A 16,348-nucleotide genomic window follows, 5' to 3' on the forward strand; every position below is an offset into this window, starting at 1 on the left:
ATCACTTGTAATTTGGGGCATGTGTGCAATTTTGCTGTGCAACATATACAATGGAGAAACCCATCTGAAAAACTGAAGCAGCTTAATTTTAAGTGCTACGGTTACTATTAAATATTGCATTTAATATGAAAATATTTTACACACTACAAATGTAGACTCCATCACCTCAAAACAAGGCTAATCTCCTGATTTATCAATTTCCAAACAAATACTACAACTAGAATTTTCTGGTGATCCCAAACAGACCTCTAAAAGCACTTCTTGCATGGTTAAAATGGATTTTACAACCCTTATTATTAAATCTTATCCTCCCAAATAACTACAAGCTCAGTACAGTTGGATATGACTGGTGCATTCTTGGTCAATACATTGTAAATTACTTAGTGTCTATTCTATCTAGTTTATTAGTGTAATGTTTTGAAGTTGAATTATCCAATAAACATCTCCACATTTAGACTGGGAATTGGTTCTCATGTACAGTAGTCACACATTTAATTAATGTAACTTTCAGATCCTGATTCAGTAACAGGTACGGATAATGTACTAAGAATTCAAACGGGCTTCTAATCCACATGAGGAAAATTACAGCAATCCCCATTAACAGCTATTAAAATGATAGCAGAAACAAGATTAATGGTTAGAATTTCTGCTGGAGTTCTCACGATCTTCTAGTTTACAGTTTTTCTCCAAGGTTCCCACCAAACTGCCATGATTACAGTAGACAGTCAGGACAGACCCTGCAGAAATTCTACCCTTAAGGCGACTAATGGAAGAAGTGAGCTTAAAAGTGAAAGCACAATATCAAGAATCCTAAATGGGGGGAGAAGGAAAAAGAACTTGCATTTATATAACACTGTTCACATCTACAGAACATCATAAAGCACTTCACAACCAATGAAGTATTTTGGAATAGAAACAGAAAAGACAGGAAATATTCAGCAGTTCAGGCAGCATCTGTGGAGAAAGTTAACAGTTCAGGCCGATGACTGTAAAAACTGGAAAAAAGTTAAGTGTAGTAACAAGTTTTAAGCAAATACAAAAGCAGGGAAAGGGGTGGGGAGGAAAGAACAAAAAGGAAGGTCTGTAATAGTGCGGAAGGCAGGAGAGATTAAATAACAAAAGAGATGAGGCAAGGCAAAAGGGGATGGTAATGAGACAAGTAAAGAAACAAAAAGATGGGTCTAGAGAGGCGTAAATGGCAATAGTAGAATCATTACCAACAGATGCTGTCCGGAAAAATGGGGACAGTGGTTATGATCTGACATAGTAGAACTCAATGTCGAATCTAGAAAGCTGTAAAGTACCTAATCAAAAAATTAGGTGCTGTTCCTCGAGCTTACCTTGAGGTTCACTGGAACAGTATAGGAGGCCGAGGGCAGGGAGGTCAGAGTAGGAACGGTGTAGAGAATTATAAATGACAGGCAACCGGAAGCTCAAGGTCACACTTGCAGACTGAGGTGTTTCGCATAACTGTGACCCAATCTCCATTTGGTCTCCCCAACGTAGAGCAGACTGCATCATGATATACTAAATTGAAAGAAGTACAAGTAAAGCATTGTTCATTGGAGGCCCTGGAGAGGAAGGGGGCAAAAGGGCAGATGCTGCATATCCTGTGCTTGTACAGAAAGCTGCCGTGGGAATGGGAGGGGGCACTGGTGGTGATTGAGAAATGGGCCAGGGCATTGCGGAGGGAACGGTTCCTTCAGAAAACCGAAAGAAAAGGGGAAAGATGCGTTTGGTGGTGGCATCACTGTGTAGGCGGCAAAAGATGAATGCGGAGGCTGCTAGAGTAGAAGACGAGGGTGAAAGGTGAGGGCAAGGGAAACCTATCGTGGTGCTGGGAGCCGGGGAAGGGCAAGAGCAGAAGTGTGGGAAATGAATGAACACCGTCAACCATGGTGTCTCACTTTTTCCAGTTCTGATGCAAGATCACCAAATTGAAACATGAGCTTGGTTTCTCTCTCCAAAGACACCGCCCCACCTGAGTATTTCCAGCATTTTCTGTTTTTATTTCAGATTTCCAGCATCTGCAGTATTTTGCTCTGTAGAAGTACTTTGGAAGTCAAATCATAGTTGTATTGTAGACAACATAATTCGCTGGCTCTTCAAATTGAGATGGGATCTTTTACATCCACCTGAGAGGACAGATAAGATCTTGTCTTTTGGATGGGAGGTTAAGCTAACACTTCCAACAGCCCAACACTCTTTCAGTACGCAGTGAAGTGTCAACCCAAATTATGTGCTAAAGTATCTGGAGTAGGGCTTGAACCAACAACCTGCTGAACCAAAGGCAAGAGTGCGACCAGTAAACCAAATTTGACAAAGCTATCCAAAAATGTCTCCACTATTCAAATGTCTTTTTTGCTCTCCAAAACTCTGTCGGCCAGATGGCGAACCTAATCTCTAGCACTCTGCCTGCAAGTAGGTACAGTTTATGTCGCACTAAAAGATTCTTACTGTTTCCAGTTATAGTTTATGATTTTATATACAAGTTTTATTATACTGGTCCCCAACATCAGGAGGGAGGTTATTTTATTACTGGAAACCTTGGGCTAACTTTAATGCGCAGACACACTGGGTTCCAATAGCGTGTGGAAACCCAGAAATATGTTAAGTGAGACTGTTAGTCAGTGGCTTTTAAACTCAGCCACATCGTTATCATTTTCCTTCCAGATTTTCTGTCCAATAAGCAGAGGTGGGGGTGCGAGGACCAACGCGACAGTCTCAATTCCTGTTTAAAAGGGACAATTTAAACCTGCAAGGCAAAGACTGCCCTGCTTCACAGATTCACAGACATGGATATGCTGCTGGGAGCTGTGAGCAGCCAGAGGGAGATGCTCTTCCCCAGCATGGGAGGAAGAAGCCCGCTACGGAGACAAAGGCGGCATAATTGGAGGTTGCCAAAGTGGTCAGCATCAGGAGCATGGTCACACAGCTGGATTTAATGCAGAAAGTGGTTTAATGACCTAAGCAGGGAAGGAAAGGAGAGTACAGTGCTACATTCACCTACATTCTGCTGTATCATCCCACCTCCTCAAGCTTACTCCGTCATATCATTCCTCACACCCACTTACCTTGCAGGTACACCCATCCTTTTCTTTATTGCCACTTCCTTAAAATCACCATCTATCCAGTGACCACACCCATTCACCCTCATCCTTATGCAATGTCATGCCTCTCCCTCAGTCACTATCACCAAATGCACTTTATCCATGCCATTACACTATCCATACCTCTTTTTCTTCCCTCCTTGCAGGAGAAGAAGGAACAGAACACCGGGGAGCGGGAGAGAATTGGAGTGGGCCTCCCACAGATCACACAGCTGACAACTGCATAAGAACATAAGTCTCACCTTGCCACCCACTTCAAGGGTGCACCATCACAGGACTCATGCTGACCATGCACTGGCTCAGATACGCACACTTTGGTGGAACCATTATGGCAGGTAATTGGGTTTTCACCTTGTGACTCATACTTCGCAAGTGTGATAAGAGCAGATGGTAGAGAAAGGGGACAGCCCTCTCCAAGCTCTGCTCAGCAGGACACAGATGTTGTACCTTAGGGTGCCACCAATGAAAGGAGATAATGTGCGATACACTGGCAGACCTTCAAAGTGGACTCATCATGATTGCAGAGACATTACAGAAATCCACCTCAATCATGAGGGGGGTGATATCACAGGTCATTGGGATGATGTAGCATGGCCAGCACTATGGTCCATCATACACAAATGAGTCCATGCAGGAGTTCAACACCAGCGTGCAGACTCCGGATACTAATATATTTGCCATCTTAAATAGGTTGATATAACTTAGCCTTGGTCTTCCAGGGCTGCACTGATCTGCACCAAAGCAGTAACACTGAAGTGCGGCTGGGCCATGAGAGGGATGATGCCGAAAGGTATCGTGGAAGCGGGGACTTCACTCAAAGTGCTTCCATTTCTCACCTACAGTTCACATCTGTTAGTAGCCCACTTTATACCTCATCTCCAGATGGCTGAGGCTGCCCCTGCACACATGCAGCTGGAACAGCCTTTGGTGACCATCATGTGCTCCAAAACCCAGAGGATGTTAGCCAAGAACATCTCAGCAGTCAGAGAAGGGATTCGAGCAGCCTGCCTCTATCTCTGCTGAAGCTAGACAGGTTGCATCATGTAGGAACAGTAGAAAAATGTACGCACAGGTGTCTGAGAAAATGTTGTTTTAACAAGTTTCTGTTTATTTACATCACAGAAATATTATTCATTTAAACCATTTTCCCATCTTGTCCATTCTGGGGTGCTGAGTGTTAAGTGGCCTTCTAAGTTGTTTGCTGCTAAGTTTGAGGACATGAATTGATTGGAACCAATGGGGGACTGTTGAAGGGGTGGTTGGTGGTTACAGTGCTGGTTGGAGGGGGGGGGCGGGGAGGAATGGGGGAGCAGCAAGCGTAGCGCTTTCATTTCCATGTGACATGGGTCTAATTAATAATAATCCTTATTAATTTAAAGATTAATAAAGCCACCCCCAGCATCCCAGGCAGCAATGAGAGTGGCTGGGAATGCATTGCCTTAATTACCTTCCTTCTCCAACCTCTTCCTCCTTCCCCTCCAAATTGTCCACGGAGGATCTGAGCTCTTCACCTTGTTCCTCCTGCTGGTTCAAACCTTGCTGTTGCTCAATAGTGTGCAGAGCACAGCAAACCACAACCACTCTGGAGAACCTGGCTGGTGCATACAAAATGGCTCCTCCAGATCTGTCAAGGCACCTGATGTGCATCTTCAGCATGCCCTATGGCCTGTTCAATCACACATCTGGTAGTAATATGGCATTCATTGTAGTGCTGTTGTGCTTCAATTCTCAGGTTTCTGATGGATGTAAAGTTTGCAGTGGATATCCCTTGTCACCTAGCAGACACTCTTTATGTCTGCTTTCAGGTCCAAAGTGATCAGGGACTCCTGCAGGATGAACCCATCACAGCAGCTGCCCAGGAATCTGCACACCTGCATCTATTTGTGGTTGCGCACCACCTATACATTGAGGGAGTGGAATTCCTTGTAGTTGACAAATACCTCTGGTTGTTCTGGGGTGCCTCGATTACCATGCGCGTGCAGTCAATGGTGCCCTACACCTATGCAAAGCCAGCCAGAGCCACAAAGCCAACCATCTGATCATTCTGACTGGCATCACCACTAAATGTTGGCATAATTGCTAGCCCTAGCAAACAAACCATCAGTCAACAGTCTTATGCATTTGCGATTGGCCAAATAGGAGATTCTGGATATGAATGCGGCACAGCCCTGGAAGCATCCAGAGGCAAAAACATTGAAGATGATGGTGACTGAAAGTCACTGATAACGTGTGGTCATAGGGTCCAGGAGGCAGCAAGTCTTCTTCTAGGAAGCTGCAGATGTCTGACACCACCAGGTATGACATCCTGAGCCTCTAGTAACACTGATGTTCAACATGTCAAGGAAACCCAACCTCTGCCTGTATACCCGGTTTCAGAGGTATCTGCTGTGGAGCTACAAGTCTGTGAATTTGTGCTGGTGATCTTGGTCCACATCTGAGGTCCAATCTAAGGCAGCATAAGTGGCGCCCATCCTGATTGGACAGAGCAAATCGCCAAAGTGCAGGAAGTAACTTACAAAGTGTAGAAAGTAATCTCTCAGCAAATGTACTGTGAAGAAATCTTTTCCCACTGAAGCCAAGAAAGCAGCTCGAGTACTGGGTATTTATTGGTATATTTCACCAAGACTAATTCAGCCCCCTCAACTGCCACTGTGTACTCGCTTTCACTGGTGAGTCTCAGGATGCCCAGGATACCCATGGACCCAAGTTAAAGCCAAAATGTGTGTGAATATCATTCTAATTGAACAATTAGCAATAGTAACTGGCAACCCCCATCTCCCTAGGAGTTTGTGCATATGCAGCCTAGCATGCTCATGATACATACAGAAGTCAGTGGGTTGGAACCAGTTTCCTGATGCCCAGTTTTAACCCCCACATACCTCCAGTTTAAAATTCAGCCACTTGAATCTGTGTCTAACTATTCATACTATTATAACTGCAAATAAGGTATTTTCAAAAGATATAAACAGACTTTTATGGAGACCTCAACTTCAATCCATTGTAATCCATATAAACATTACTTGCATATTCAAGTTCATAATTAGAATTGCAAACTACATTTAAATGAAACAATAGCAATCTTCTGGGTTCCACTATATGTTAAAATTATGAACAAATCAATTTTTGGGCAAGTGGGCCTTCAAAGCTTTAAATATGCTGCACAGAGCTTCTGCGCTTGTGCAGCCCAGCAGAATAATTAACAGACTGAGGAAGCACAACCAAAACAAGCTAAACATGAACTGAAGCAAGGAAGGGGGTGCCACAGTTTTGAAGCATCTGATGTAGCTAAACAAACTTACATCCTATTTAAAATAATGAACTCTGTTGAGCAATCCACAAACTTTTGTGCCCAGTAAAAGTGAAACTTCACCACTGCAATATCAATGAGCTTAAGCAGTAGTATGACCAAGGTTAGCTATTGCGGATACACTGAAGGAACTCATTCACCACCATTATGGATGCTTCCTATCTTTTAAGGACTTAAGAAATAGAAGCAGTAGACCATACGGCCAATCGAGCTTGCTCCGCCATGCAATATGATCATGGCTGGTCTTGATCTTCAACTACAATTACACTTTCCTGCCCACTCCCCAAATCCCTTGATTCCCAAGACCCCAATCTATCTATATCAGCCTTAAATGTATTCAATAATGGCACATCAACAACCCTCTGTGGTAGAGAATTCCAAAGAGTAACACCCCTTTGAGTGAAGAAATTTCTCCTCACTCGGTCCTAAATGATTAGCCCCTTATCCTGAAACTGCACCCCCTTGTTCCAGATTCCTCAGCCAAGGGAAACAACCTCTCACTATCTACCCTGTCAAGCCCCTTCACAATCTTGAATGTTTCAATGAGATCACCTCTCATTTTTCTAAACTCCAGGGAATACAGACCCAATTTACTCAGCCTCTCATCATATGACAACCCTCTCATCCCAGGGACCAATCTAGTGAACTTTGTTGTATTGCCTCCAATGCAAGTATATCCTTCCTTAAATATAGAGCCCAAAATTGCAGACAGTAGTCCAGGTGTGGTCTCCCCAAAGCCCTGCACAACTGTAGCAAGACTTCTTTATTCTTGTACTCCAAGAATTGATGACGAGATGGTGGAATAGTGGGTAATGTCACTGAACTAGTAATCCAGAGGCCCAGGCTAATGTCCTGGGGACACAGGTTCAAATCTTGTCATGGCAGCTGATGGAATTTAAATTCGATTAATTGTTTCCTTAAAAATCTAGAATTGAAAACTAGTCTCAGTCACGGTGCCATGAAACTATCCATTGTCTTAAAAGCCCATCTGGTTCACTAATGTCCTTTAGGGAAAGAAATCTGCCGTCCTTACCTGGTCTGGCCTACATGTGACTCCATACCCACAGCAACATGGATGACTCTTAATTGCCCTCTGAAATGGCCCAGCTAGTCACTCAGTTGTTAAGGGCACTTACGGATGGACAACAAATGCTGGCCTTACCAGTGACAGCCACATCCCATGGAAGAATAAAAAACCCTTTGCAATAAAGGCCAGCGTGCCCTTTTCTTTCCTAATTGCTTTCTGTACCTACAACTAACTTTTTGCATTCCTTGTACGAGTACACCACCTCTTCTATCAATATTTACAAGTTCCATGCCTTTTAAAAAATATTCTGCTTTTCTATTCTTGCGACCAAAGTGAAGAACCTCAATATAACATAATAATTAGTGCAGGAAAGAAAAGGGAAAGGGAACCAAAAGATGCTAAAGGGATATTTCAAGGCTGTATGACAGATAATCCACAGCCCAGAATTATTTCCAAAATGGACAGCATGATTTATTACCCAAAGGAGGTAATTATTTAAATATACAAGTCTTCACTTTTTAATTAAGCCCAGAGATAGTACCCTCACCACAGCGAAAGCCTTCTGAAGTTTGCACAGGATGCTTTCTGACTTACTCAAATCAAAACTTTTCTTTCCAGTTACCCTTTTCCCCTCCTAAAAGTTATGATTCATGCTAGGGTATAGTTCCACACACACTAGCTGCCTTCCGAGGCCTCACCCAAATGGTTCACAAGAACCAATAAAATGACTGTTAGCAGGCTATTTAACCGTAGGGAAGTATATAAAAAAAAGTGTAACCTTGTCTTTTCCCAATGTCCACATACATTTATCTCCCTCCCGAGCTTGAGGACATGGAAGCAATTGTGGCACGCTGGCACTATCCTGACTCAAATCAGCTACCTCCCCACAATCCAGGGTCTAGCATGAAAGCTTCCTGTTTTGTATCCCTCAATAACAACTTGCATTTATATAGAGCCTTCAACATAGTAAAACATCCCAAGGCATTTCACAGAAACATGGATACAGGTTTCTGCAGATGAGTTGAGGCAGGAGCAGAGACGGCAACAGTACAGAGGTGGAGGTAGGCGGCGTCTCTCCTCAGGTTCAGTCCCTCTCTCCTTCAAATCTGCTGTCATCACCCCTCCCCTGAAAATAAAACAACCCTCGACCTCCTCTGCCCTTGCAAACTACAGTCCCATCTCCAACATCCTTGAATGCGTCGTCTCTTCCCAAATTTGTGTCCAACTTTCCCAGAACTCCATGTTTAAATCCCTCCAATCAGGCGGCACAGTGGCGCAGTGGTTAGCACCGCAGCCTCACAGCTCCAGAGACCCGGGTTCAATTCTGGGTACTGCCTGTGCGGAGTTTGCAAGTTCTCCGTGTCTGTGTGGGTTTTCGCCGGGTGCTCCGGTTTCCTCCCACAGCCAAAGACTTGCAGGTGATAGGTAAATTGGCCATTGTAAATTGCCCCTAGTGTAGGTAGGTGGTAGGGAATATGGGATTACTGTAGGGTTAGTATAAATGGGTGGTTGTTTGTCAGCACAGACTCGGTGGGCCGAAGGGCCTGTTTCAGCGCTATATCTCTAAATAAAAAAAATTCTGCCCCTGCACCGAAATGGCTCTTACCAAAGTCTCTAATGACATCCTATGTGACTGTCCCGCTCAACCTGTCTGCAGCCTTCAAAACAGTTGATCACAGTTCCCTCCTCCAACGCCTCTCCACCATCATCCAGCTGGGTGGGGCTGCACTTATCTAGCTCCATTCTTATTTATCTAATCATCAAAGAATCACCAAAGAATCACCATCAATGGCTTCTCTTCCCATTCCCGCAGTTACCTCTAGTGTCCTCCAAGGATCTATCCTTGGACGACTCCTATTTCTCATCTACTGCGACATTATCTGAAAACAGTGTCAGTTTCCACGTGTACGCTGACAACACACAGCTTTACTTCACCACCACCTCTCTCGACTCCTCCAGTGTCTCTACATTGTCAGACTGCTTATCCAACATTCAGTAATGGATGAGCAGAAATTTCCTCCAATTAAATATTGGAAAGATTGAAGCCATTGTATTCAGTCCCATCCCTCTTCATGGCAACAGTCGGAGGCCGAGCTAGACAGTTGGCAACCTCGGTGTCATGTGTGACCCCGAGATGAGCTTTCAATCACATTTCCACATCGTCACTAAGACCCCTGTTTCTACCTCTGTAACACTGCCCATCTCTGCACCTGCCTCAGCTCTGCTATTGAAATTCTCATCCATGCCTTTGTTACCTCCAGACTTGACTATTCTAAAGCACTCCTGACCGGCCTCCCACATTCTACCCTCTGTAAACTTGAAGTCACTAAGACTCTACTGCCTATGTCCTAACCTGCACAAAATGTGGTACACCCATTACCCATGTGCTCGTTAACCTACACTGGTTAAACGACACCTCAATTTTAAAATTGTCATCCTTGCTTTCAAGTCCCTCCATGGCCTGACCCTTCCCTATCTCTGTAACCTCCTCCAGCCCTTCCGACATATCTGTGCTCCTTTAATCCCAGCCTCTTGACTATCCCAGTTTTTAAATCGTTCCACCACTGGTGGCCGTGCTTTCAGATGCCTAGGCCCTAAGCCCTGGAATTCCCTCCCAACACCTCTCTGCCTCTCTACCTTTAAGACACTCCATAAAATCTACCTCTTTGACCAAGTTTTTGGTAATCTGCTCTAATATTATCTTGTTTGGCTCAATGCCATATTTTGCTTTATAATGCCTCTGTGATGTACCTTGGGATGTTTTATTAACTTAAAAGGTGCTATATAAATACACATTGTGGTCTTTGTGATGGAGACAATATGGCATCAGACGTTCAGCTCGGCTCAAATGTTGCAAATAGTTTGGTTCAGCTTCAGGACAGTGGCCAAGGAGAGAGATGGAGTCAATGTTTAGGGAAGAGGATTTGTGCAGATGCTATAAGTGACCCAGGGAAACTCCGTTGTTACAACATGTTTCTGTCACACATGATGCTGAGTCACCCACTCCACCAAATGGGGAACAATATAATAAACTTTGGCATTGGTGGTGGAGGGAATGGATGTTCAAGCTGGCAGATGAGGTGCCAATCAAGCTTTATCCTGAATGGTGTCAAGCTTCTTGAGTGTTGCAACTGCATCCAGACAAGTGGAAGGTATTCCATCACATTCCTGATTTGCGCCTTGTAGCTGGAGGAGAGGATTTTTGGAGTCAGGAGGTGAGCCATTCACTGCAGAATACCCCAATCCGTCTTATAATGGAGGAAAGGTCATTGGTGAGGCAACTGAATATAGTTAGGCCTAGGATGTTGCCATGGGGAACTCCTAAAGCGATGCCCTGGGCTGAGATGATGGAGCTCCACAAACCACAACAATCTTTTTTTGTGCCAGCTATGAGTCCAGCACTGGAGAGTTATCTACCTGACTTCAGTTTTACTAAGGCTCCTTGGTGCCACACTCAGTGGAATTCTCTCTTCACGTCAAAAGGAAATAGCTCACACCTCTGGAATTCAGCTCATTTCCACAATTGGAGTAAGGCTGTAATGAGGTCTGGAGCCGAGTGGTCCTGGCAGAACCAAACTGAGCATCAATGAGTAGTTTACTGGTAAGCTAGTGCCACTTGATAGCACTGTTGATGACTCCTTCCACTTGGCTGATGTCTGAGAGTAACCTGATAAAGCGGTATTTGGCTGGGTTGGATTTTTTTCTGGATAGGACATAGATGCTGGTGTTGTATCTGTACTGGAACAGAAAATAAGGAGAACCCCCTGCTCATCTCCAAATAATTCACCTGAATTGACATACAAAGCCTTGGTTTAATCGGTTTTCCAAGAAGACAGTGCCTCCATCAACAACAACTTGTATTTATTTAGCACCTTTAACACAATAAAGCATCCCGAGCAACTTCACAGGAATGCTTTCAAAAGAAAATTGGCATCAAGCCACATAAGGAGATATTAGGGTGGATGACCAAATGCACGATAAAAGAGGTAGATTGTAAGCAGCATCTTAAAAGGAGGAAAGTGAGGTACAGAGTGAGAGAGGGGAATTCCACATAGGGATGGCGAGGTCATGGAGGGAAATTAAAACAAAGATGAGAATTTTAAAATCGAGGCTTTGCTTAACTGGGGGTCAATGTAGGTCAGCAAGCAGAGGGATGATGGGTGAACAGAAGCCGATGCAAGTTTGGACATGGCAAAAATTACCTCAAGTTTACAGAGGGTAGAAAATGGGAGGTCAGCCAGGAGTGCATTGGAACAGTCAATTCTATAGGTAACAAAGGCATGGGTAAGGCTTTCAGCAGATGTGTGAGGCAGGAAGAGTTGGGCAATGTTACGGAAATAGGCAGTCTTAGCGATGGCATGGATATGTGGTCAGAAGCTCATCCTGGGGTCAATTATGACACCAAGGTTGCAAATGGCATGCTTCAACCTCAAGACAGTTGCCAGGGAAAGAGATGGTGTCAGTGCCTAGGGAACAGAATTTATGGCACTCACACAGTACTGTCCAGAAATGTTGGCCTGGAATATTTACTTGTCTGATCTTGAACTCAAGGCAAGAGTGCCGTAAACTTTGTTGAGCTGGTACTTATAAATCAATTTGTATATGACAGAAGAAAAATCACAACAAAATTTAGCTTATCAAGGTGCTACAAAGTAAAAAGCAGCATCGAACCATAGAAAAATTACAGCACAGAAGGAGACCATTCAGCCAGTCATGTCCATACCGGCCTAAAAATACTAGCCGCCCAATGGCGCAGTGGTTAGCACCGCAGCCTCACAGCTCCAGCGACCCAGGTTCAATTCTGGGTACTGCCTGTGTGGAGTTTGCAAGTTCTCCCTGTGTCTGCGTGGGTTTCCTCCGGGTGCTCCGGTTTCCTCCCACAGCCAAAAGACTTGCAGGTGATAGGTAAATTGGCCATTATAAATTGCCCCTAGTATAGGTAGGTGGTAGGGGAATATAGGGACAGGTGAGGATGTGGTCGGAATATGGGATTAGTGTAGGATTAGTATAAATGGGTGTTTAATGGTCGGCACAGACTCGGTGGGCCGAAGGGCCTGTTTCAGTGCTGTATCTCTAAATCAAAAAATAAATCTAAATCAAATGTAACCCTTCCAGTGTCTGGTCCATAGCCTTACAGATTACAGCACTTCAGGTGCACGTCCAGGTACCTTTTAAAAGAATTGAGGGTTTCTGGCTCCACCACTGTTTCTGGTAGTGAATTCCAGAAACCCACCACCCTCCGGGTGAAAAGGTTTTTCCTCATGTCCCCTCTAATCCTTCAACCAATCACCTTAAATCTATGCCCCCTGGTAACTGACCTCTCTGCTAGAGGAAACAGGTCCTTCCTGCCGTCTCTATCGAAGCCCCTCATAATTTTGTACACCTCTATTAAGTGACCCCTCAGCCTCCTCTGTTCTAAGGAAAACAACCCTTACCTATCCAATCATTCCTCATAGCTGCAACTTTTGAGCCCTGGCAACATTCTTGCAAATCTCCTCTGTACTCTCTCCAGAGCAATTATGTCCTTCCTGTAATGTGGTGACCAGAACTGTATGCAATACTCCAACTGTGACCTAACCAGCGTTTTATACAGTTCCAGAATTACATCCCTGCTTTTGAATTCTATACTTCGGCCAATAAAGGAAAGCATTCCATACGCTTTCTTCACCACTCTATCTACCTGTCCTGCCACCTACAGGGACCTGTGGACATGCACTCCGAGGTCTCTCACTTCTTCTACCCCTCTCAATATCCTCCCGTTTATTGCATATTCTCCCGCTTATTGTGTATTCCCTCGCTTGATTTTCCCTCCCCAAGTGCATTACCTCAAACTTTTCTGGATTGAATTCAATTTGCCACTTTTCTGCCCACTCAACCAAACCAGACTCCGGAGTCTACAGCTATCCTCTTCACTATCAACTACATGGTTAATTTTGGTTTCATTAGCAAATTTCCCAATCATATCTCACACATTTAAGTCCAAATCATTAATATATACCACAAACAGCAAAGGACCCAACACTGAGCACTGTGGAACGCCACTGGAAACAGCTTTCCATTCGCAAAAACATCCGTCAAATCCTATCCTTTGTTTCCTGTCCCTGAGCCAATTCTGGATCCAACCTGCCACATTCACCTGTATCCTATGGGCTTTCATTTTACTGACCAATCTGCCATGTGGAACCTTGTCAAATGCCTTACTAAAGTCCATATAGACCACATCCAATGCACTACCCTCATCAATCCTTCTTGCTACTTCCTCAAAAAACTCAATTAAGTTAGTAAGACATGACTTCCCTTAACAAATCTATGCTGACTGTCCCTGATTAATGCATGCCTTTTTAAGTGGCAATTTATCCTGTCCCTCAAAATAGATTCAAAATTTACCCACCACCGAGGTCAAACTGACCTTCTTTGTCCTCCTTGTCTCGGGAGACAATGGGTAAGCGCCTGGAGGTGGTCAGTGGTTTGTGAAGCAGCGCCTGGAGTGGCTATAAAGGCCAATTCTAGAGTGACAGACTCTTCCACAGGTGCTGCAGATAATTATTTAGCCTATCCCTCGCAACGTTTTTAAACAATGGTACAATGTTCGCAGACCTCCAATCATCTGGTACCTTTCCTGTATCTAGTGAGGTTTTGAAGATGATCCTCACAGCATCCGCTATTTCCTCCCTGGCTTCCGTTAACAACCTGGGATGCAATCCATCCGGCCCTGGCGACTTACCCACTTTCAAGGATGTCAGACCCTCTAGTACTACTTCTCTTATTATGCTCATCGTATCTAATATTTCACACTCCTCCTCTTTAACTACAATGTCTACATCAACCCTCTCCTTTGTGAAGACAGAGACAAAAAACTCATTAAGAACCCTGCCCACATCATCTTCATCCACGCACTAGTTCCCTTGTACATCTCTGATAGGCCCTACCCTTTCCTTTGTCATCCTCTTGCTCTTAATGTACTGATAAAACATCTTCATGTTTTCCTTGATTTTACCTGGCAATAATTTTTCATGTCCTCTCTCTGTTTTTCTAATTTCCTTTTTTACTTCATCCCTGCACTTTCTATACTCCTCTAGGCTTTCTAAAGTATTAAGATTTCTGCTACCAGAAACAAAATAATATCATGGTAGACCTATCTTCTACGATAACTGTTGTTAGGAATTTGTTACATCTGCAGTAATTTAAACGTCAGTTTGGGAAGAAACTCCTTTGCATTTAAGTATGCAGGGAATTGCGTAGCAAAATTCTGGCAAATGAACAAAATGCACCAAAATGTTTATTGAGTCTGTGTAGAAGGTTCGTTTCCGTTCTGCACTTCTCGATTGCATGAGTGAAGGGAGCTTGATTTCGATGGGTTTCGCTGTGCAAACGAGTTTTCTCCATCATTCCCATCCAATTGAATATAAACACAGCACAGTACCGATCACTGTACATCATGCAGTTTCCGGAATATCAGCATCGGTTTGAATCGACACGCAGTACTGCCCTGGCAATGTTGCATTACAAAACAACTTATGGGAACCTGTTGGAAATTCTAAAGGACGTCACCATCAGCCAGTTTCAGCACCATGATTTATTAATGCGATCAAGCCAGCAATCAGTAAAAAGCCAATGCAACATCAGCCAACTCGCAACGAACGCAAGGAATTTAATGACAACGTTTTTGCAAGCACAATAAGGCTGAAACCCAAATGGAGAAACGGGAAATGTATATTTGTGCTGATGCTCACGATTGCTTCACAGAATCATGAGAGCTGCAGAGCTGGGGGTGGGGGGAAAGAGAGAAGGGCAGAAGAGAACAGCTGAGCAACTGCTCTCCCATTTATTCGATCTGCTTACTGTGAGAAGCCTGGGGAGAATTAATGCTAACAGCACTCAGGCATGCACCACCCCTGTAAATATAATATATTGCAAGTGCAAGTTAATTCAAGCTTCAGTGCATATCTACTGGTTCCCCACATAGTCAGAGGGCCTGCTGCACCATTGCTAGCTGACAGTAACGGTGCATTGAGATTAGAAGATGCAGGTCTGCTTTGATGGGTGACACTTTGCACTCATCATATTGGTTGCTGGTCACATTATTTAAAGTCGCCCTACAACCCGGGTCAGGCCTGGAGCCGCAATGCATCGGAGCAAACCCCACACTCCTTTACCGTGAACGGGATGTCAGCGACGCCCCCGACCGAGTAGCAGTTCTCTCCGGGGTTGACAGCTCCGGTCAGCACCTGATGGAGATGCATCCTCTCGGCCCGGTCCAGTGCGGTCCGGCCGCCTCCACACCTTGACACTCAAAGCATTCCGACTCGGCTCGGTCTCACCTCAATTAAAAAGGTTTTTTTCTCTCTCTCTCTCTCTCTGTCTTTCTATTCCTTCTTTCTGAGGAAAGATGAACCAAAATAAAAGCGTCTCTCTGTGTAAAATGAGCCGGACTGTCCGCCTCGCTCATCTCCCGCTCCGCTGCTTCGGTTTATTTTGAAATGCCCGGATCCTCCCGTGCCGCTGCAATGGCGGCGCGCATGCGCGCCCCCTATACCCTCGACCGCGTCACCTTCACCCGAGAGCGCGGGCGTGTGACGGCGACGCGCGAGACGGGCAGGCAGGGGTGAAGGGGTGACGTAACCGGGTGGCATGTATCCTTTTGCCGCATCAGCTGCTGCGCTTTGCACTCCAGCCACTCTCTTGTGGGACCACTGAGCTTCTAGAAGCATCCTTATTTCCTCTGATTAGATTACTGGTGCATTTTGCCTTGGAAGAAGTAGGATTTCCCTGCGGGATCCTTGTGCTTGCAATTGGAATGTCACCCTACAACTCTCATTAATTAATTGTCACGTGTCTGTACTGCCTTGCTCAGGTCAATAACAACATTTTAGCTCCATATAGTTTCCTCCTTGCACAGGGTGA

The 16,348-nt window shown here is 44.6% G+C and overlaps 1 protein-coding gene across 1 annotated transcript in view; it reads right to left on the reverse strand.

Moving 5' to 3' along the window:
- Positions 1-15,940, reverse strand: part of dmxl2 (Dmx-like 2) — a 152,559-nt gene extending 136,619 nt beyond the window's left edge. The window contains exon 1 of the mRNA XM_068017998.1: positions 15,601-15,940. Within this exon, the coding sequence (XP_067874099.1) occupies positions 15,601-15,687 (87 nt within the window). The 5' untranslated portion in view covers positions 15,688-15,940. The remainder of the gene's footprint in view (positions 1-15,600) is intronic.
- Positions 15,941-16,348: the final 408 nt, after the last annotated feature.

The sequence above is a fragment of the Heterodontus francisci genome, chromosome 38 (genome assembly GCF_036365525.1).
Source record: "Heterodontus francisci isolate sHetFra1 chromosome 38, sHetFra1.hap1, whole genome shotgun sequence".
Lineage (NCBI taxonomy): Eukaryota > Metazoa > Chordata > Chondrichthyes > Heterodontiformes > Heterodontidae > Heterodontus > Heterodontus francisci.